At 39.3% G+C, this 23718-nt stretch overlaps 1 protein-coding gene across 1 annotated transcript; it reads left to right on the top strand.

Annotated features, from left to right (window-relative positions):
• Positions 1-8785: 8785 nt before the first annotated feature.
• Positions 8786-23377, top strand: LOC103720496 (NEDD8-activating enzyme E1 regulatory subunit AXR1). Its single transcript, XM_008810216.4, has 15 exons — positions 8786-8924; positions 10292-10464; positions 10537-10700; positions 14283-14393; positions 14520-14599; positions 14674-14824; positions 14929-15022; positions 16718-16806; positions 20292-20365; positions 20453-20615; positions 20966-21051; positions 22371-22454; positions 22557-22737; positions 22809-22914; positions 23020-23377. The coding sequence occupies exons 1-14, from the start codon at positions 8884-8886 to the stop codon at positions 22890-22892; spliced, it is 1575 nt and encodes a 524-aa protein (XP_008808438.2). The 5' UTR covers positions 8786-8883; the 3' UTR covers positions 22893-22914; positions 23020-23377.
• Positions 23378-23718: the final 341 nt, after the last annotated feature.

Raw genomic sequence — 23718 nt, 5'->3', positions numbered from 1 at the left:
ACAGATGCACACATTTCTATATATGAACTTACTATCCATCCTTCAGCTTGTAACCTACGCCATACTTATTATTCCTAAGCACTTCTTCTTTCCTTGAGTTATATATATATATATATATATATATATATATATATATATATATATATATATATATATATATATATATATATATATATATATATATATATATATATATATATATATATATATATATATATATATATATATATTAAGGAAGCAATCAGCTTGGAAGTCTGAAGGGCCACCCCTAAGGACTTTGCTTCTTATATGCAAAGGCTAAGATTACAGCACATCACCTCCCTTGAAGCGCCTCGGAAGAAGATCAGTCTCTGCATGATGAATTCAATGTTCTGTTTACTGATTTTTCAAGCAAGTGCTATGTAATCTATTTGCTTTAACTCTACTCATATTTTTCTCTCTTTTCTATGCTGTATCATATTTTGTAATTGTAAATAAAATAGATGGCTAAGCCTTCCTTATATTCGGGAAAAAAAGTCTACGAATGGTTAGGGAGAAGGGATACATATTGAATCCAATGCGCTTATCAAACCATTTGATGATATGATACGTAAATACTCAAGTATGATGCACATCAAAAGTAATAATATCATAGATATGAAAGCATTGTGCCGGATTAAAAATAGAAAAAGTTACAAAGACATCTCTTTAAGTTTGAACCAATTATATTTAGACCTCAAAAATTTAAAAAGTTTCAATTAGCCACTAAAACTTCATTTTATTTGCAATGTAGTCCAGCCGTCTATTTGAATCTTGACACCATTAATGGAGTGGAAAAAGACCACAATACCCTTGATCTAGGGAACTTGGATTGTGGCTTTCATGTGATCTTAAGGCACTCTGTTCATCCACTTGCACGGATTTCAAAGTTCTACATCCTCTATCATCCATCCACATGCATATATCTCAAAACACTATATCCTCTATCATCCATCCACCTATATAGATTTCAAAGCACTCTATCCTCCATCATCCATCCGCTTGCACAGATCTCAAAGCATTATGTTCGTAGTCATTCATCCATCTACATATATCTCAAAACACTCAGTTTGTTATCCATTCGTCTGCACAAACTACAAAGTGCTTCATCCCTATCGTCCATCCACTTGCACAATTCTTAAAGCACTATATCCTCTATCATTCATTTGCTTGCACATATCTTGAAGTGCTTTATCCTTCATCCATCCATCCACCTACATAGATATCAAAGCGCACCATCCTTTCTCATCCATCCACCTACATAAATCTTAAAGCATTCCTTCCTATCATTTATCCACACGCACATATCTCAAAGCAACCCATCATCTATCATTCATCTACTTGCATAGATCTCAAAGTACTCCATCCTGTATCATCCTCCACTTGCACAAATCTCAAAGCATCCTATACTTTGCCATTCATCCACTTGCACAAATCTCAAAGTAATCCATTCTTTGTCATTCATATCCCTGCATAGATCTCAAAGCACGCATACAATGTAAAGAGAATACTTATTGATAATGGAAGCTTCGCAGACACATTGTTTTATGATGCTTTCTAAAGAATGAGACTACCTGCCGAACAGCTCTGAAAGGTCAACACTTCTCTGATCAGCTTGTTGGGAGACTCAGTTTTCATAGAAGAAGTGATCAATCTATTGGTCACCGCGGGTCAAAAGCCCCGAAGAACACATTGAGGCTAGACTTCCTCGTGGTTTGAGTCCCTTTGGCCTACAATGCAATTTTGGGCCGATCTGGCCTGAATGCTTTTCGAGCTGTGGTATCCACCTACCACTTGCCCATGCAATTCCCCCCGAGATGCAGAGTGGCAGAAATCCGAAGTGACCAGATGATAGCCTATCAGTGTTATATGGCCACCCTTAAAGGAAAGAAGTCGTTAAAGACCCTATCGATCGAGAGGCTGGACACAAAGGACGAGCTAAAGGAGTAGCAAGGTCAAGCGGCCGAAGAATTGGTGCAGGTCCCCTTGCGAGAAGATGAGCTCGGTCGAACTGTCCAGATCGGCTTCGGCTTAAGTGAAGAACACTAAGCCAAAGTGATCAACTTCCTCCAAGTGAACACAGACGTCTTCACCTAAATAGCTATAGACATGCCAGACAGGCATAAGCCCCGAGGTGATGGCTCACGAGCTCAATGTGGACCCGACCCACCGACCTGTGCCACAGAAGCAAAGAAACTTTGCCACGAAAAGGGCAACAGATCATAAACCAGAAGGTTGACAAACTCTTCGAGATCGACTTTGTTCGTGAAGTAAGCTACCTGACTGGCTAGCTAATGTTATGCTTACTGGAAAATTTAATGGAAAGTGGTGAGTCTACATCAACTATACCGATCTGAATAAAGCTTACCCAAAAGACAACTCTTCGCTACCGAGGATAGATCAACTTGTAGATGCTACCTCAGAGAACCAACTTCTAACCTTTATGGATGCTTTCTCTAGGTACAATCAGATCCCAATGATGCTCGAGGATGAGGAGAAGACGACCTTTCTTACTATCAAAGGTGATGGGGACATCAGAGCCCCTCATTCAGATGATGGAGTCAATTAGTTACTTTTATTATTGGTCGAGTCAATTTGGTTAGTTGCTTTTATTATTGGTCGAGTCAATTTGGTCATTTGCTTTTATTTTAGTCAAGTCAATTGGGTTAGCTGTTAAGTCATGTAATTGGGTCGAGTGATTGGATCGATTTTGGTATGTAATCAATCGGTTGACTTAGTCAACTAGTTGAGGGGCTAATTTTGGTATATCGTCAATTATTTGACCTGATGTAAGGCCTATATAAAGGCCACCCCTCTTATGAATGAGGCATTGAATGATTGAATAAAATTTTAGCCCCATTTTCTTCCTAATCTTTTTCTTTTTCTCTTCTTCTTCCTCCTCTCTTTCTCTTCTTCTTCCTCCTTCCCTTTTCTCCCTCTAGTGGTCCTCATCAGCTTGGTATCAGAACAGGCCGGCTTTGCCCCTACTGCCAAAGCCACGATCCAGTTTTTTCTCTCCTCTCTCTCTCGATTTCACCAAGCTCCTCTCTCCCTCGATTTTCACCAGAAGAAAAGGGTTCCTCCCTCTTGGTTTCACCAGAAAAAAGGGAAAACTCCTTTGGCGTTTCCTCCAACCGTCGCCACACCCCTATGGAAGGAAAATATAGCCCCTCGACTTCAAAAAGACATCTGTTTTCTCTCCTCTCTCTTGGTTCTCACAAGAAGGGGCAGAGGAAAACAGCCCCTTAGGCTTCAAGAAAAAAAAAAGGGAAAAGCCCCTTCCTTAGATCATCCCACCCGCGGCCGTCCTCATCCTGCTTGCCTCCACCATGCAGCGCCACCTCGCCATCGGTTCACCACTGCCGATCGCCACTAGCAGCGTCGCGTGCCACCACCGCCGGGTTGCCGCGCTGACCAACACCACTCGTGAAGAACCGGGAGGCCTAGTTCGTCACCCCTACATTCATGCCTTACCGCTTGGAGATCGCCACTACCCGAGGTGATCGCCGCCCCACCGGAACCCGTGACCGACCCGTCGCCCGACGCCACAGGCCACAGTCCGCAGCCGAACCCTCTGCTCCACCCCGCAGCCTCCACCGCAGGCTCACCGTCCTCAACTAGCTCCGCTCCCGCGACCTCGCCGTCTGTGATTCGCCGCCGGCCAGAGCTCGTGATCGGCTGCCAGTCGTCGCCGCAGGCCACAGAGCCCTGCCTGCAGCCCGCACCGTGAAGATTGGTGCGACCTCCCGCAACCATCGGGAGGTTGAAGGAAATCAGCCTTAACGGGTAAGTGCTAAACCCATTAACCCACAACCTGGTAACCCGGGTCCCAAAAAAAAATATTTCGCACGTGACCGCACGTGCCGTCGAAAAAAAAAGAAAAAAATTTGCATGTGACCGCACATGCCAGTTAAAAAAAAAGGTACCTATTCATCTTCTCACTTCCTCCTCCGAAGCACCGCCGGCAGACGGCGCGAGCATCGCCTCCTCCTCCTTTGGCTCCAAGTGCCGCCTCCTCCGAGCGCCTTCTTCCTCGCGGCCGACCGCAGCGCCGCCACCTCCACTTGCCATAGCACCGCTCCGCTCAAGCTCCATGGCCTGAGCCGTTCCGAGCGCCTCCTTTGGGCACTGCCTCCTCCGAGCCCCTCCTCCTCCGAGGGCCTCCTCCAAGCTCCTCCTTCTCCTCCATCGGCCACCGCCCCAAGCTCTCTCGCCCTGCCTTCCTTCGGCTGCATCTCACCCGAGGCACCCCGCCTCCCTTGCCCGCCTAAGCACCGTCGCTCGCCCTCTTCCGTCGCCGCCCACAACGCCGCTCGCCACTCCTCCCCCTTGTGCTCCCGCCTGAGCCCCACTACCCGTCTCCCCTTCACACAAGGGTCGGCAAGACCCCCCCTCCCCCCACCACCACCACTTCTACCACGGGCCTAACAAGCCCAAACAGAACACCAAATCGTGTCTCAGGCCTGTACCCCCCTCCAAACCCATCCGCCCCACTGTTGCCCAGGCCCACGTGCCTAGAACCCTCCACCGGCCCAAGCCCACGCCTTGATCCCTCCACAGGCCCGAGCACAACCAGCCCCCCTTCACCAAACCCCTTTTACACTGCAACCCCCCCCCCCCAAAAAAAAAAAATCCCCTACGACCACTGGACCACGCCGGGCAACCACATCAACTTCATTGTCATGTATGTGTTCACTTTTTTCACCAACTTTAGTCCTAACAGCACCACCTTCATCGTGCCTGCAGAAATTTTTTAGCTAGACCTGCACTCAACGAGGTCGAGTTTTTCCCACCTGGGCAGAGTTGATGGGGACATCAGAGCCCCTCATTTAGATAATGGAGTCAATTAGTTGCTTTTATTATTGGTTGAGTCAATTTGGTTAGTTGCTTTTGTTATTGGTCGAGTCGATTTAGTCATTTGCTTTTGTTTTAGTCAAGTCAATTGGGTTAGCTGTTAAGTCGTGTAATTGGATCGAGTGACTAGATCGATTTTGATATTTAATCAATCGGTTGACTTAATCAACTAATTGAGGGTCCAATTTTGGTATGTCGTCAATTATTTGACCTGATGTAAGGCATATATAAAGGCCACCCCTCTTATGAATTAGGCATTGAATGATTGAATACAATTCTAGCCCCTTTTTCTTCCTTCTCTTTTCCCTCTTCTCTTCTTCTTCCTCCTTTCCTTTCCTCCCTGCAATGGTCCTCCATCAAAAAGCCTCTACTACTATAAAGTAATGCCCTTCAACTTAAAGAATGCGGGGCAACCTACTAGCGCCTCATCAATAAGATGTTCAAGGAGCAGATCTGCCACAACATGGAGGTGTATGTGGACAATATGCTCGTAAAAAGCCGAACAACGGAGCAACACATCACCAACCTAGAAGAGACCTTGCTACCCTCAGAAAGTATCGGATGAAACTTAACCCGACGAAGTGCACCTTTGGAGGCACCTTGGAGAAATTCTTGGGATTCATGGTGACACAACGCGGAATTGAAGCGAACCCAGAGAAGATATGAGCAGTGCAAGACATACAGCCCTTGAAGACAATCAAAAAAATTCAACGCCTGACTGGTTGGGTTGCTGCACTGGCGAGGTTTGTCTCTAGGTCGGCGGAATGTTGTCTTTCGTTCTTTAAGGCCCTAAAGTATCCAAAGGACTTTCAGTGGACCGAGGAGTGCCAGGAAGCCTTCGACCAATTGAAGGAGCTCAGCTCATCGCCTCTTCTCACAAAACATAGGTTGGAGAGACACTCTACTTGTACTTAGCTGTTTCTCCATCTAATGTGAGTTCCGTCCTAGTGTGGGAGGAAGAAAAGTGCCAGAAGTCTGACTACTACACGAGTCGAATTCTATGCAATGTCGAGACTAGGTAATCAAAGTTGGAGAAAAATGATCTGCACCCTTATGGCTCGGAAGCTCCGGCCATATTTCCAAGCCCATTTTGTCATGGTTTTGATCGACCAACCAGTGAGGCAAGTCTTCTAAAAGCCCAAAAATGCATGTCGGATGGCAAAGTGGGTAGTGGAGCTTGGCAAATTCGACCTGGAGTACCGACCTCAATCGTCGATCAAGGCACAAATGCTAACAGGCTTTCTAGTAGAGTGCACCATCCCCAATGAAGATTCTGTCGAGCTCCCCAAGAAGATGAAGATCACAGAATGACCATGGATCCTGCACGTAAATGGGTCATCAAACCTAGTAGACAGTGGGGTGGGACTTATACTTATTAGTCCAGATGGAGTAATCACGGAGTACACTTTGCAATTTGAGTTTCAGGCTTCAAATAATGAGGCTAAGTATGAAGCAGTCATCACCAGACTCAAGCTCTCCAAGGAGCTCAGAGTTCAGCAGCTGAAGGTTTTTAGCGACTCACAACTGGTGGTCGGCCAAGTTCGAGGAGAATTTAGGACTCAAGGGCCATCAATAATCAAGTACCTACAGAAGGTAAAAGACATCACCTTGACATTTCATAGCTTTGACATACAACATATCCCCCGAATAAAGAATGCAAGGACTAACCTGCTGTCAAGGTTGGCCACCTCGAAGACTGCCGAGCTAACCAAGGCCACCTACCTCGAAATCTTGAAGACACCAAGCATCAATGAGCCCGAGGTAGTGCTAAATACCGATGTCGATCCGAGCTAGATGGATCCCCTAATCGACTTCTTGAAGGACGAAAAAGTGCCTGTAGATCGGGCTGGAGCCCACCGAATAAAGCGACAAGCCTCCTACTACATCCTCCTCGATGACAAGTTATATTGGAAGTCATTTTCGTTGCCACTAATCAAGTGCCTGAGAGTAATCAACACATGTCAACAAGAACTGGCAGTCTCAACAATCAACAACTTTGGTAGCCTGCAGTTATAGCAGCACCGCGGTCTGCACCCCACTAGCATTGCCTGCCACCCACACAGACTGGCATCCATGCCTTCGCCTTGCTACTGTTCATTATCTAACCATCATTGCATGCTATGTCACACCAAATAATGACAAAGTAGGCTCCCCTATATAAAAGAGCAATCCGAGAGACCTCAGATATACACACAATATTACTAATAGAAATCACACACTGCTAAAATTTTCTCTCTTCCACATTGTTGCCTCGTTATTTTGATTTAGGCATCAATAGATCCCCCGCCGGAAACTTTCCAGCAAGCGGACTTCTAGTAGGCCATCTTCGGAGAAACCCAGCACTCGATGCATCAATTGGCTTGCTCAACTTGCCTCCAGCCAACTTCAGGGTTGTCCGAGCTACACTCCCACCTCGGTCCGAATTTATCAGCAATATTTTGTAATAGAGAACAACGTTACAACAAGTTTAAAATTTTGGTGGTTAATTAATATTTTAAAATTTGTAGGATCTAAACTTTAACGATCCAAATGTGAAAGGATGTTCATATAATTTTCTTAACTCAAGTTTTTTTTTAAAAAAAATAAAAACTACTACAGATAAAGCTGCAAAAGGGTCAGGTTGACTCGTGACCCGACCTGACCCGACCCGACCCGCTAAGACCCAGCCCTATCCGTTATGCTTAGATCCAACCCGACCCATTTTAGAGGACCCGTGAGGCTAGGCCGGATTCTAAAATTGGACCCATTCCATTTTTTGGGTTGGGTCTGGGTTTACTAAATTCAGACCCGACCCGATCCATTTGAATTTTGGTTGTTAATAACTTATTGCTGCTTGTTAATAATCTCAATGTGATATCACTCTGCCGCCACTTGCACCAAAAAATCTTGAGGTATAGGCAATGAATGGATGTGCACAACCGTATCATTTTGCTTTAGTCCCGGCCAAATTTTATCAAGAACTGAATCCATTAATACATTGCAGATTAACCGTTTAAGCTTTTTAAAAGGTCACCAACAAAAGAAAAAGGTTCAATAGAAAGGTTCGAAGGTAGCTAGTTTTGGAATAGTTGCATATATTAATTTGATACTGTAGGAATGAATCTATCCTCGAGGAAGATCTTAGCTTTCTTGGATGTTATTGGCTTTTTAAAGAGAAACTAAGAGAGGTGATCTAACTCTGTCATTAAGGAATTTGTATATGTAGTTTGTGAGAAGCTTCAGAATGGAGTTAGATCCCTTCGAGACTGCATCTGTGATGGTCCGCGGCTTGGAATTTGAGAGGAAAGCAACTAGTTGGGTTTGTTTTGATTAAGCTTGAAACGTCGTTGGTCCCCTAAGTTTGAACTGCCAGCTTTTCATACCAACATTGTATAATCAACTCTGGACAACCAGAGCATATAGCACATATGAGCCATGGCTCTAAAAGCAAAAACATAGTTTTCGTTGTGATAATTTGTTTATTCTATTGTATATAATTTATTTTTCTACTTTATAATTTTTGTAATGGCTTTCAATATTCTAACTGGAATAGGATCCAACCAAGATCCAATATTTTTGGATTAGGACTGGATTATGCATGGATCCGATACACTCGAATAATCTATTGGATCAGAAATTTTAACAATAAATCCCGTCCGGCCCAATTCAATTTTTTATTGAATTGGATCTGCCTTCGATATTAGAACTTGAATGAGATATCGTTTGAGTCATGGCCGCTGATGATTTAGTCCGATTCGACCATTTGCACCTAACGGTTGAATCTTAATTACTCCATCGCGTCACCTGCACGCGAAGTCAAGCCATTTACGTTCTCTCGTGTACGATCCTACGCCTGGGCCCGAAGCCTTAATGATCGGACCAAACCAAGTTTCTCCGACCGAGTCCCTGTTCTATCCTTAAAGCCCCACCAGAAGCTACCCTTTCCTCACTTTGTTCTTTTTTTAACCACCAAAAAACCCAAAAGCTGAGAGCTCTCTCTCCAATCTCTCCCTTCCCTTTCCAACTCCGACGATGGCCGCCGAATCGAAAACCAAATACGATCGCCAGCTCAGGTACCGCCCATTTCCCTTTCTCTACTCCAGTCTCACAACTATGTCATGGAACTCTCTCTCTCTCTCGCTGTTTCTTGGCATTCTCTTCTTGCCCTAAGTTCGTCACCGGAGATTCCCACTCACTTCTAAGTCGATAGTTTCAGCCCTCAAAGCGTAGAGAGTTTTTTTTTCCTTTTTTTCCCAATAATATTTGTATCCTTCTTGCGATTGGAGAGTTGGTTGCTGTCTAAGAAAAGGATAAAGAAACACTTATTGAGTGATAACAGCATCAAGATTTAAGATCTTGATGTGTGGAGGTTTCTTCTAACCCTATTGCTTTACCGACATCTTGGACTTAATCGGTCCTCCTGTTCTCGCAAACTTCAAGATTGATGAACGATGACAGTTCGGTCGGTCACGGGCCGGAGATAGGTAGATAGATTTGGATGTCCTGCATAAATTTTCTTGTGCTGAATTACATTACACATGATTTAACCTTCACAGCGTTAGTTCTCAAGCGCTCTTCTCGAATCCTTCCCGTTAAACCAAAAAAAATACAATTCTGATTTACCTTCTATTCACTTGTTTCTTGGCTTTCGTTCTTTGATTATGTTTTTCCTATAAGAACGTGATCAGACGTGGTTAAACATTACCGTTGAGGTTGCCTATATGTGGCATTTTCTCTCTAGCATTTGTTAAATTCTGCACTTTGATTCGTCTTCACTAAAGCAATCAAATCATCAAAAATCTGGTGCTCATGAGCTGATCAAAGAGATTAATATTGACTGCCAGTGCTCAAGTTGTTTCTATGTTGTTCGTTTGGTGTCTGTGTTGCCACTTCAACAGATCCATGTCTAGTTAAAAAATGCATGTGCGTGCTAGTGCCTGCACGAGTATATGCAGACAGGAGGGCACAAGCACAATTTTAGAACTGAGCTTATCGATTCATAGTAAAGAGAAGGATGTTTTTTTAAGGATAAAAAGTATAAGATAACTCCACATCTTTGTTGTTGCTAACTTGATTTCATTTGACTCGGTTTCTAGGTGGCATGGTGGTTAGTAGAGTTCATATAATGCCATTTCAGGAAAAGTGACCATTCTGCTCTCTTCCTCTCCCTCTCTCAATATCTTAAACCATTCTCTATGGATGATGACACATAGTCAAAATTCTCAACCTGGTTTTTTCTTTGAGCTTTAAGTTTGTGCTATCATATACTTAACAAATATGATAATCTAAACTGCCACTTGATATATATATATATATATATATATATATTCTTTTCTTGAAATTTTTAGTGCTCTATTCTTTATTTGCCTTATTTTTCCACTACTTAGTAAAAACCTTTCATGTATTGTTTCTTATCATCAAAATTTTATTCAAATTGCAGGATTTGGGGAGAACAAGGACAAGCGGCATTGGAGAAAGCGAGCATATGCTTGCTTAATTGTGGTCCTACTGGATCTGAAGCTCTGAAAAATCTTGTTCTAGGTGGTATTGGGAGTATCACTGTGGTTGATGGGTCTAAAGTGGAAGCATACGATCTTGGGAACAATTTTATGTGTATGCTCATCTCTTGCATTTTATAATTTCAACATGCTTTCTTTCATGTACTAACACTTTTTAGATTGTCAGTGGATGAGGAAAGCCTGGGGCAAGCGAAGGCAAAATGTGTATGTTCTTTTCTGCAAGAGCTAAATGATGCTGTTAAAGCCAAGTTTGTTGAGGAGTCTCCTGATACGTTAATAGAAACAAATCCATCTTTTTTTGCTCAGTTTACATTAGTGATAGCAACACAGGTATGCTACTCTATTTTTTTCTTAGATTCTTTTTTTTTCCAAAATTTGGTGCATAAATGAGCACTTGCTGTAATCCTTAAATGTAGTTTACATTTTGTAGCTATAAAATATAAAAGTTTGGCATGCTTTCGGCAGACATCCTCATGCACATGTTTCTGGTCTCATGAAGGGATGAACATAGTTCTTTGATGTTCCTCACAATGCCAAAGTTGATATTATGAAAACGATGGAAAAGAGATATATTTTTATTTCCTTGATGCCTAAGATATAGAATTTCTGTTATTTCATTGGCTAAAAAGGGGAATTAATTTTGCATGAAGTGGAAACATTGATTTAATTTAGAATGGTCATGAAGAGACAAAAGGGGATGAAGAGATATTGACCATAATCTAATTAAAGGGGGCAGAAGAGGAATAAATTATTTCTAATAAAAAGTTAACAACTAATGCAGGATATAGAGATTGTTATCATTATTGAATAGATGATAGATAAAAATGTGTATGGTAAATTATATGTCAGGGCTGATACTTACTGACCTTCAGATGGTGTTCTAAGTGTTTGATGCCTAACTAAGCATTCTTAGCAGTAGGAAAGTGATAACAAGAATGTTGATGTGAAAAAAATGCCATTCTTCCATGGACAGGTGGTTAAATGAATCAAGTGAGGGCAGAACATGCACTTGTATCATTTCACAAGAGGGCTGGAACTAAGGATGAGGCGAACAACATTCATGGATTGTTGGCTTATGTTTATTTGTTGATGGACATATATTAGTTAAAGCAAATTTCGGATGTCATAGATAAACTGAACAACACCATACTAGTTATATATGTATGTATGTGCTTTGTAGGCCCGTACAGACATCAGTTAAAAGAACTTTATTGTTACTATCTTAATATTAAAGTTCCTATTAGGAACACAACTTGAATGATTAAATTGAACTATTTTGCTAGGATAGGTACTAATAGGCATAATGATGTAGTAACAGGGCTAATGAATGTAGTCTGGGATGATGATTTTGCATATGGGATAGTGGAGGTTGACTTGCACATCGTAAAGTCAAATTTTAAGTTAATTTGCCTTAGGAGGTTTTTAGTCAGTCAATCAAAAGATCAGGGTTCTGTCTACACTAATTTGACCTTTTTAAGGTGTTTTAGGTTAGTGTTTCAGTCTTTATTCACTTAACAGCCAGGATTAGTTCTTGCAGCGGTCCTTTCCAGACTTATTTTTGATCCTTATCCAATTGAGGTATATGAACACTAGACCAATCAAGAAGAATCAGGATGGGTTTGTTTTTTGGTCCTTATCCAATTGACTGAGCCACTAATCCAAGTATATGGACCCTTTACCAATCAAGAAGAAGCAGGATGGGAGTCTGGCCCATCCCCTATATATGATGGATATCTTAGATGTCCGACCCCTGTTGGCTGCAGGAGAGTGGCCTAAAGAACAGGAGAATATGGGAAAGTAGAAACAACAGGAAAAGGGGGAAAAGAAAAAAAAAGAAATTAAAGAAATAGAACAATGGGGGAGGCTTCCTAAACTATTTTTTCTCTTCTTTTATTAGTGTCTATTTGGTAAGCATGATGCTTCGTTGTCTTTGGGATGTTTTGGGGAGTCATAGGACTATTAGAAGTACAATTAAACCTGGAATGCAAAATTCAATTGAAACTGATGAAAACTTTTTTCTTTCTTTTAACATACCCTTTATTCTTCAAATTTGGTTCATTAAAGTCAACTTGAAGCTTGAATACTTGCTTTTGTATTAATTGAATACTTTCCTGAATGTTACCAGAAATTTCAGTGGTGTCTGGAAGTCAGATCTGGATTCTAACTTTCAGATCTTAACAGTTGCTGTAGATAAGTCTTTGGAGGGCTGATCTACATCACTTGAAGAGCAATGGATGGAAGCTATACATCTGATTCACAAGTTTCCAATACTAATCGATGCTAATGTTGAACTTATTTGTTTAGTACAAGAATAGCAATGATTATTGTCTTGGCATCCACATAATGGGCTACCAATTGGTTTACAACCATCAGTAATAGCAGCATTATGGAGATAGGCAAAGGTTGAAGTCCCGGCAGGATGAGGGCCGTCCCAACTATCCTATCCTATTTCTTAGAGATTACAGGACCTGGGATATTTCCTCCACTACCCCTCCCCGTGGATCTGAAGCTGGGGACTTGTGGTTCGGAGCCTTCATCGCCCATCCTATCGGGCTCCCCTAAGTCATGACTCGGGTTCTGCAGGGTGGGAAAAAAGGATCAACAGGGAGAGAGGAGGGGAGGGGAAGGGAGAGAAAGAGGAAGGGACGATCCCGATAAAGGAGGAAAGTGATGAAGAAAAGAGGGCGGAGAATGCAAGGTTCGGGAAGGGATGATCGAGTTCTTTCCCCCCTTACCTTGCTCTATATTCTTTTAAGTATAATTTAGTTATTATTTTAGAACACAACAAATGATTTGGGTGAGTGGCCAGAGGAAGTTAGGTTTTGCCGTGCACGAATTCGAACTTGACATTTTGCATTTTAATAAATGTTCTTATGTAAAATAAAAGAAAATACAAAAAAGAGAACATATATTATATTATATACATATATAAATATTATGTATTTTAAAAATAACACTAAAATAAAAAAATTCTAAGTTCAACCTTTACTTTCCGCATATATGAAAATTTAGATATGTTTCTTGCTTATCCCCTCTTCTCTAGTACAGGTCACCATGCTAACTACCTGAGCAACAACTCAAGAACGTACACCAAATAAATTTTACTTATCCTTTTTTTTTTACATAGTATGACAGCCTTGCTTACTTCACTGCGACTTATATACCGTTTAAGCATCAAACTATAAGTTACAATGCTAAAGTATTGAAAAGTAAAAGGGGATGGTTATGCGATGAAGCTCAATGGAGTAAAAATTGTCATTTTTCTTCAATTTGCATCATTTTTGCATTGTCAAGGACTCATGTAGTATCAATTTTAAGAGATAATTGATCATTGCTTCATAATCAAGAAAGAATCTCCAATAACTTGAAGGGTACAAGAAATTATAGTGTCAGCTTTAAGTAGATATATGAGCAAGATAATATGTTAAGAAATATGTCAGCCCTTGAAGTTCAATTAAAAATAAATAAAATAGTAAACTTAATTTGTATCTTAAGAAAAAAATCAGAAAAATATAAAAAAAGTGTCTTGAACAAGTTTCAGGACATTCGACCGAGACAGCCACCAAGACGGGGCGGGATGCGGGGCACAACATTTTCGTGGGAAAATCGGGACAGCCCCATCATGCCAGATTTAAAATCTTGGAGATAGGGTTACTAGATGCCTGTTTTCTTACCGATCTCATCAAAATTTTGTTTTCTAAAGGTAAAAACAATTGGTATCATGTGAGCGTCCTGCATCATAAGCGAAGCTATGATTGTATTTGCTTCACACATCCAACTTTTATAGTTTTAAAATGAGATTAAATATTATTTTGTTAAACAATTTTTCTTGAGTCTTAATGCTGAGGGCCTTAATATTTAAACCTCTTTACTAATGTTTGTTAATTCAACTCTAAACCTTTGGCATCGCAGTTGTTGGAAAATTCATTATTAAAGCTGGATAAGATCTGTAGGCACGCGAATGTCATATTGGTTGTTGCACGCTCATATGGTCTCACAGGGCTTGTCCGAATCAGTTTGAAGGTAATCTGATGGGTATAAGCCTGACTTCTGTTACTGCTCTAATATTTATACTGAAAGTTTTCCAGACAAGCTCTGCCCTTAATCAAGCAGATAAAATCCATTACTCCCTCCTCTATCTATGGATAGGAGCACAATGTGATCGAGTCAAAGCCTGACCATTTCCTAGATGATCTCCGCCTTCACAAGCCATGGCCTGAGCTCAAACAGTAAGTATTATTTGTCTTCCACAACTGGTAGCCTTTTGTCATAACTGTTGCTGACATTGACAAATTTCCTACAGATTTGCAAAGACCATTGATTTAAGTGTGACAGATTCAGTTGTACACAAACATACACCATATATAGTTATTCTTATTAGGCTTGCTGAAAAATGGGCTGATGCACATGATGGATGCTTGCCATCAACTAGGCAAGAGAAAAAGGAATTTAAGGTATTGGCATGCAGATATTCTAAATAATTTGTTCTTCACTCTTCATTTTGTTCAGTAACTAGATCACTATGCATATTGATCAATCTTTTCCCCCCTCTCTGTAGGATCTAATAAAAGCTCACATGCTTAATTTAGATGAAGAAAATTATAAGGAAGCTATTGAAGCCTCATTTAAAGTCTCCACTCCTCGAGGAATTAGTAAGTTGATGTTTTTATCTGACAATCAATATTTATATCATAGAAATGAAATGTGTAACCTCTGTGTAACTATGGAGTTAATTTTATCATCATAATAAATTATAATCTGTTGTAACAAAATGGGAATATTCACCTTCTTGAGACAATCCATTTTTTCAAAAAACTGATCTTCTTTGTGCTGTAAATCTTCCATTTAGGATTTCCACTTTCATGTAGGATGCGGACCAAAATAAACAACTAATTTTCCTACTAGATTCATGTACAGATGTTCTACTTTATTATCGGTCCTTCATCCCCCAGAAATATAATTTAGTGAAACATAATGCTAGCCATTTGTATGAGTGATATAAAGGCTAATCAAGTTTCTAGTTTTATGCCTACAAATGTGCTTGTATGGATGCATGCATGCCTGTGCAGTTGTTTGTTTGGGGCTGTTGGTGTGAGTTCTTAGCTGCCTCTGTTGGTGTGCCTGCTCTTTTATTATCACTAAAATGGTTTTTCTAATATATAAGACAAGCTTTCCTATGTGATTTGCTCATCAATTTCATTCCACTATTTTAATCATGCCATATATTTGTGTATGAACAAGGCAGTTATCAGTATAATTCATGTTGGTGTATGTGCCTGACCTATTAATAAAATCATGATGTTCCTGAATTACTAAAAGAATGGTGTGGATGACATATGGAACAACCTCTCCTAATGCAATTCTGGAATTCCAAGCATTTTTTTAATGATGTATCAGTATAAATAAAAGAAAATGTCACGCTCTAGATTACTGTCCCATATAGATCCCCACTGTAATAACATATGGAACATTTTAGGCTCACAATATGGTTTAAGATCAGACTGAAACATGATAAAATATGATCCCTAAAGGGGAGGGTTTATGTAGATGCTATAGAAGAACACCATTAAACAACTAGAAATAGTGAAAAGAGAAAGTAGTTGAGAGAAAAGAAAAGAGGAAAAATATGAAGAAAATAGAGAAGGGGATGAAGCGGATGTGGAGCACTCTGTCAATGAAGCCTTCTGCATAATATTTAATTATCAAACACCAAGGCACCATGTGACCCAAATGCTGCAAATTGAGGAGCAGGTCATCATATTGTCAGGTTTATGAGATGGGCCAGTGCAGTAAACTCTGAAACATGTTACAAAGATCATTAATATCTTGTAATTCTCCAAGCCTGTTTCGGCATAAATCGAGATTAAGTTCATTATAGGTTTGATCTGATATCATATTGACAAATCCAAAGAAAGATTCTCGCCTTTTAGGCATTTGACATTTGAATTGATTGCATTACAAGCTTTTGATCCTATTGAGATATTGATGGTAGTTGGTGAAAATAGTGCTGCATTGCTCGCCCATTAGTGTTGGTAGGGGCACATTATAGGGGAGGTTAGGGATTGTGTGCTCGATGTGTTGCTTATCCCAATTTGGGTTAATCTAGTGGTTCTATTTAATTTGTTTGGCTTAGTCTTCATTTTAACACTTATTGACACCAATAGTGGTGGTTTGACTTGGTTTAGGGTTTAGGGTTTAGGGTTTAGGGTTTAGGGTTTAGGGTTGATGAGCACAATGTAATTAACTTTTAAGTTTGCATGTATATGTATGGAAAATTAGTATTTGGATTGTCGGTAAATTGATTGTATGTTTGGGAGGTAATGCTCGTTGTGTTTCTTACAAATTAGGTTCTCATCTTTGTCAAATTATCAATGATGCTGCTGTTCAAGTTGACTCAACATCGCCAGATTTCTGGGTTTTGGTAGCAGCTTTAAAGGTGAAGTCATTTCTATTATTAGTTTTCAAAGTTCTACCTCTCATTTCCTTTATGCTATAGAAAATTTAATGGCATATTTTCAAATCATATTTTCACTTAAATGGAAATTTCCATTGGTTCTTGTGGTAACATATCGAAAATGCCAGTGACATTCCTAGATATTTATTTTGTGGCCCTTGTTGCATTGCGATGTTAGAGCTCTACAAATACTAGGTTTAAAGTCCCATTTCAATTTAAATACCACTTATTTGTTCTTGATAATGCTGGTAAAGGATATTAGAAGAGGAAGAAGGAAGAAAACAATCAGTACTTGTGACAAGGTGATGGATCCCAATTGTATATTTAATATAAGTGTCTAAATCAACGATATTAAATCACACAATATTTATTTGAATCTGATCTGATGATCATTCAACCATTCAGCTATATTTGGTTCAGGAAAACTAAAAAGTGAAATAGGAATGATGATTTTGCAAGTTATTCCTATTTCTATTTGGGAAAAATACCTAAAATCAAGGTCCATAGTTTTGGTATCTGGTGCCGTACTCATACCTGACTGGTACGGCATGGTACCGAATGATAATGCACCACACTCAGTATGGTAATGCCTACTGGTTCAGTATTGGTACAGTACTTTTTGTCTATTTTGTTTTTTTATTTTTTTTTGTTCTTAAGGACTATTTTGAGCTTAATGGATGTTTAAGGGTATTTTAATGTTATTCTTTTTATGCCGTATTGATCTCAAGAGATTGTATGATTGCTTAATGGATGCAATTGTAATAATTAATATAGACAATGCTTAATGTTGATCTTGAAAGCACATAGACCAACTTGATTTAAATTATAAAATATATACGATATCTAGTTCCTCATCAAGTGACCATGCCGCTTGTAGATGTCGAGATCTTATTCATTACTCAAAACCTTGGATACAACTCCAACCCAATACTATACCCATCTTTGCATCCCATAATTTGAGCCTCGTCATTGTCTTCGAGATCTGACACCTCATAGGCCTCTAGATCCCTAAAGTGATGGTAGCTTGGTTGCCCCAAATTAATATTTGCATGCTTTTCTGCACTTTTCTTGCTCTCTTTAAAGTCGTAAAAGTGTTTCTTCATCAACTGTCGGACCTTTTGTGAGTATTTCTTATATGTAATCATATTGAAATAACCACAAGCTAGATGCTGCCTCAATCTCATCACCTGCTCCCCTCCACTCTGTGCCACACCACTTGCACCTCTAGTAGCGTTGGTTTGAAATCATCACACCGTGCTTCCAACCTATGTCAAAATCATTGCCTTTCTTCTTACTTCGTAAATTCATCTGCAAATTTTTTATGAACACACACCATAGACCACCTCATTCATCACCATAAATTACATAAAGTGAATCTACACTTTATAGAATAAACAAAATTTTATATTTTTATATAAATTGGTGACTTTTATAATTTACTTAATGTAATTTATAATATTATATAAAATCTACGCATGTTCTAGAAAATATGCCCCAATTACAAATAAACATTACCATATTTTTGATGATTTTTAGTTGAGTTAATAATAATTTAAGTGTTTAAAAATTTCATACTCTACATCATAAAGGAAAAATGGTCAAATTACTTCAAAAAATAGTTTGCGTTATCTAAACGGAATACTAATTTTTATATCGAATATTTTTTTAATTAATTTTTAAATAATAAAGTAATATTTAGTTATAAAATATATAAAATATTAATTGTATTTCGAATTAATGTAGAATCTTATCTGAAGTACTACATTTTGTTAGCACATGGGTATGCTGTAATCACTTATTTTTGAAATTTATCTGAATTTGGGCTTAGGTTCGAGTAGCCATAACCATGCTCAAATTTGAATAGCTTGCTATCAAAATAAGATAGCAAGTAACATCAATATCTTCAAACATGATGCCTTTTTTAAATTTTTGAACATTATTTTTAATCCAAAAATATTTTTAATCTAAAAAATTACAAGATGAACAAAAATCATCATTTCTTCTTCTATCCATAGATCATTCTTAGATACCATGAAATCATGTCAAAATACAAAATTTTGACATGATTTTCCCTGATTTTATCAATTGTGGCCTACTTTAGGCATAAGAAAGAAGAGACAAGAGAGGAATGAGTAGAAAATAGAGGGGACTATACCTGATTTTGGTGAAGTTTAGTCTCAAAATCGGCAAGAAATCTCACTTCCCTGAGTTTTTTAACCTAAAACTACTGTTTTTGAGGAAGAAAAGGTAGGAGAAGGCCACAGGATGGTCTTCTTGTACTCCCCTCTATTATTGGTGTGATAAGGGGCCCAAACAATCTCAAACTGCTCTGTAAGTAAACAATCTCAAACAATGTTATGCTGATTCGGTTGGGTTTGTCCCATACCAGGCGGTTTGGTTTGGTAAGGCATTCCTTGCCCCGAATAACTCTAGGCTGGTAGTGTTCTCTCCTTACAAAAGATGATGTAAGTAATTTTTTGTGCATACTTTGTAGGATTTGTGTGTTTTTTTCATCCTTAAAAATATGCATTTTCACTATTATCATGACTATAATTTTTATTCTTCGCTAACATTTGGATATAAGACAGTTGTTACAGTAAAATTAAGCTTCATCAAATTACATAGGTTAAGGATATGGATATCTAGTTAATCCAAGATGAATAGTGAGCTTATCTGGAAAGGTAAGAGGCCATATGATTTCTGATGCCAATTTGTGGTACCTGGTGGTCATAGCTTATTAGATGAAAGAGGATTTGTAAAGCACTCTGTACCATTGCAAGGAAAAGTCATTGATCCTTGAATGAAGCTTCAATGCTTAACAAAAATGCTGTAATGTAGTTAACTAAAGATTTTATCTGCAAGGAAAAACAAGGTAAGTCATAATTGAATAGAACCTTAGTTTCTGAAAAGCCATCTTGCAGCAGCTTAGTCTAAAATTTCTGATTGCATCGTCACCAATTCGGCTATTTCTCTCATCTGAAGTTAGATCAAGCAATTACTGTTTCATTGAGAAGGTAGTTCAGATAACATATTAATGGGTGAAAAAGCTTATTACCGCCAAATAATGCTGGATTTTTATTCCTTCTGGTATTTCTTAATGGTTCAGCTTTGCTCCTGATCCCCATTAATTTGTTATATAAGATCGTTGCCCATATTATGCATACTATCTCCAGAATGATTTCCATAATGTTTATGTTGCTTTTGATAATCTCTGAATATTGTGTGCGCATCACAAAAAATGTGCTGTTTTTTGTTTTTAAATTCGATCCGGTCATTGTAGTCGTTTGGTTTGTAAGGAGTCTGCGAGTGCAAACTAAACAAAGGTTTCTGTTGTTTCATATTTATGAAGTCTAAGAGTATCCTACATATCCTGTTTGAATATTTAAGTGATTTCTCATCTTTAGGTAGGTGCCACTTAAACATACTACATTATACAGCCTAAACTTTTATCTTATTGTTCTTCACAGGAATTTATTGAGAATGAAGGTGGTGGAGAGCCACCACTTGAGGGATCCATACCTGATATGACATCTTTAACTGAGTTAGTGACTGGATCCTAATGTACATAGCTCAGTTTTATTTTTGAGTTACTACATTTTGTTATATCATTGGTTCTTCTGTTGTACAGGTATTATGTCAGCCTGCAAAAGATCTACCAAGCTAAGGCCGAGTCTGATTTTCTTGTGATGGAGCAACGTGTGAGAAATATCCTGAAGCGAATTGGTAGAGATCCTGATGCCATTACAAAAGCATATATTAAAAACTTCTGTAGAAATGCTAGAAAGATCACTGTGAGTATTCTCTTATCCTTTAAAACTTAATTTTGTGGAGTCAACTATTATTTTTCAACTGAGATCTTCCTAATTACCTTAGCTACTACATGCTGTTCAACCTACCTAATGGTAGGTAGATTCCATGTATTTGTCTGCCTCCAAATGTTGCCATATTCCTTCAGCAATTTGTGCCAACTGCATTCATTTTCACTTTATTGTAAAATTTGCATGTGAACTGTAAAATTGATCTTATAGACATTGTCATGTTTGATCACAAATTTTGAAACTTCTGTGTTGGAGAATAATCATGTCACTAATGTTCTGTTTCTTTAATATTATCAAATCATCTGTTGATCCCTCTTTCACAGGTATGCAGATACCGCAACATTGAGGATGAGTTCAGCATTCCTATTCTACCAGAATTACAGAAGTACTTGACAGATGAGGACTACAAGTGAGTCCCTTAACATGCTCATTCAGACATGTTACAAGATGTGTGTCTGTATTTAATTTTTTTATATCAATCCTTCGCCATATGATCCTAAAGTAGTCGGCCCTGATATTTTTTCTTGTAAATTATCGATTCATTTACCAATATTTTGAAGCATACTCAGGGGAAACTATTGACTGGACCAGACACTCTACCACCCCCACTGCCTCTTCAAACTTAAGGGTTGTTTAAGTTCCTTGTGGTTGCTGGAATTTTTAAGATTATAAAAGTGCAGGCCAGAGAACTGCTTTTTGGAATTATATTTGATTTATTGGTGCTTGTCAAGTGTGAATCATTTCTATTGAAATGTAGTTCCAACAAGCTTTGTTTTGTTACGGTAATGAAGTTACTTTGGCTTCAGTACTAAATTTCTTCTCTCCTCTCTTCCGCTTAAACTTGCAGTCAATACTTTGCCAAGGGAACCGGCAACGGCCTCCACCAGTCCAGTATTAAAATTTTGTAGCCGCGGTAGGACCCTTGTTTCATTCGAAACAAGGGAACCGGCAACGGCTTCCACCGGCCCCCGCGGCCTCTGCCAGCCCTTCACCGGCGTCCTCCACCCTCCTCTGGCTCTTCCTCCCCCGCTCTCTCTCTCTCTTTTCCTCTCTCCCACGGTCCCTCTCTCGGTACAGGCCTGGCACAGCCCGTACCGAATTATCTCACCGGAAAACCGGTATGGTATCCAGTACCGGTTCCTTCGATCTTGATTGGACCCTTCTTGTTTGCAAGAGGTTGTGGGTTCGAATATCCTGGTGGCTGCATATGGTGTAAAGTTTTCATGGGACAATGTATTTGAAACAAAAGATGGGCTCTTTGCCCAGTTTGGCCCATGTGGCTTATTGCTAGGAAAAGGCTTGCCCCATTTTGTAGCACACACTAGCCTTGCCCCAGAAAAAGGCAAAAAAAAAAAGGAAAAAAAGAAAAGGTGAAGCTTTTGTTTTGTTTGCTTGGTCATAGTTTTGTTTAGGTGATCATAGCATGAAGGCCATGACATGCTTTTTTTTTTGGTTGGCCACTTGATTATGCAAGCATTGCCTTGTGCACTGCTGATTGCTTGATCAGACAATATTTTGCGAGAGCATGATTTTTTATGTTCTGTAACTTCAATATATATATAGTAGATATTAACAATTGTAGTCTAACTTCAAATTACATGTTGATTATTTGATTTACAGGTGCTTATAAGCCAAATACTTTGAAACTTATGAATACTGATGTGTTAATTAACTGTAGTGGTCAAGAAGCAGCATCTTCTGAGGAATTATTTATTTACATATTTGCAGTTTTGCCGTTGGCTTTTATATCCTACTTCGAGCTGTGGACCGGTTTGCTGCTAATTACAACAGATTTCCTGGCATTTTTGATGGGTACGTTTGGAAGCTGTGATTTTTGTGTGTGTGTTTGTGTGTGTGTGTGGTTGCCAAACTTCAGTCATGAATGCTTAGCTATGTCAAGATGGTTTTGCACAGTGAAGTGGACGAGGACATTTCAAGATTGAAGACTATTGCAGTTGGATTATTAAGCGACTTGGGATTCCATGGTCCAGCATTATCCGAGGATCTAATCAATGAAATGTGCAGATTTGGAGGTGCAGAGCTCCATGCAGTTGCTGCCTTCATAGGGGGAGTAGCTTCCCAAGAAGTAATCAAGGTCCGTCTCTTGAGTTCTTTTATTAAGCTCTTCTGCAAAGGTAATACTCATGTATTTATGGCTTGTTTCAGCTTGTCACTAAACAATTTGTGCCATTGACTGGGACATTCATATTTAATGGAATTGATCAAAAATCACAAGCCTTGGCACTATAATTGCAAGCATCAGCTGATAAAGGTATCCTAACTTTGTGGCTAGGAAATAATTAAATTTTCGGGAGTCATCTATTTTTTTTTTTCTTTTGTGCCTGGGAGAACTTAAATCCTCTTCTTTTGCTGATAGGACTGTGGCTGCCTGTGACATCATACCTTGCCAGAAACCAATATATGGAGATTCTTGCACTTCTTACAAGGCAAAAAAAAAAAAGAAAAGAAAAGAAGTCAGGCGATCGCCATTGAAGAGGTTAATATCAGATAATCGTGGAGATCTTTTTTCAAAGAACTGGTTATGATACAAAAATTTTCGGGGGACACATTGCTTGTAGTGATCATATATTAGCCAGAAGTTAATCCCAAATGGTTCGTCTGTTGGTCTTGTATGCGAACCGCTCTGTAGTTGAGGAATGCCTTGATATCAGGGATCTGTAGAATGATATGAAACACATAATGGTCCTAAGATCTGTCTTTTTGACAGTGTCAAATCTCTGTAGTTACCATTGTTAAGCTAACAAACCACCCCCAACAGCCACTACCACAAGCAATAAACCACGAAAAAGAAAAGAAAAATTAATGAGGAAATGGAATGCAAATTAATAAAATGACAATGCCAGCAAGCTAATTAATGCAGGCAGGTTGAACTTCTCACCTCGGGAACACCAGCTAGCTTGTAGAGGTCGAACATAAATGATCCAAGTCCGGTGGGCCGGATGTTGAAGGCCTGCGTCAGCTGATGCCAGGAATTGGTGAATGAATGATAGGATACGCTAGGAGTTGTTCCAATAAGAGTTCTAGGAGTAAAACAAAGCAGCCTAGGGCACCCAAT

The sequence above is a fragment of the Phoenix dactylifera genome, chromosome 11 (assembly GCF_009389715.1).
Source record: "Phoenix dactylifera cultivar Barhee BC4 chromosome 11, palm_55x_up_171113_PBpolish2nd_filt_p, whole genome shotgun sequence".
Taxonomy (NCBI): domain Eukaryota; kingdom Viridiplantae; phylum Streptophyta; class Magnoliopsida; order Arecales; family Arecaceae; genus Phoenix; species Phoenix dactylifera.
This window is presented reverse-complemented; position numbering and strand designations above follow the sequence as displayed.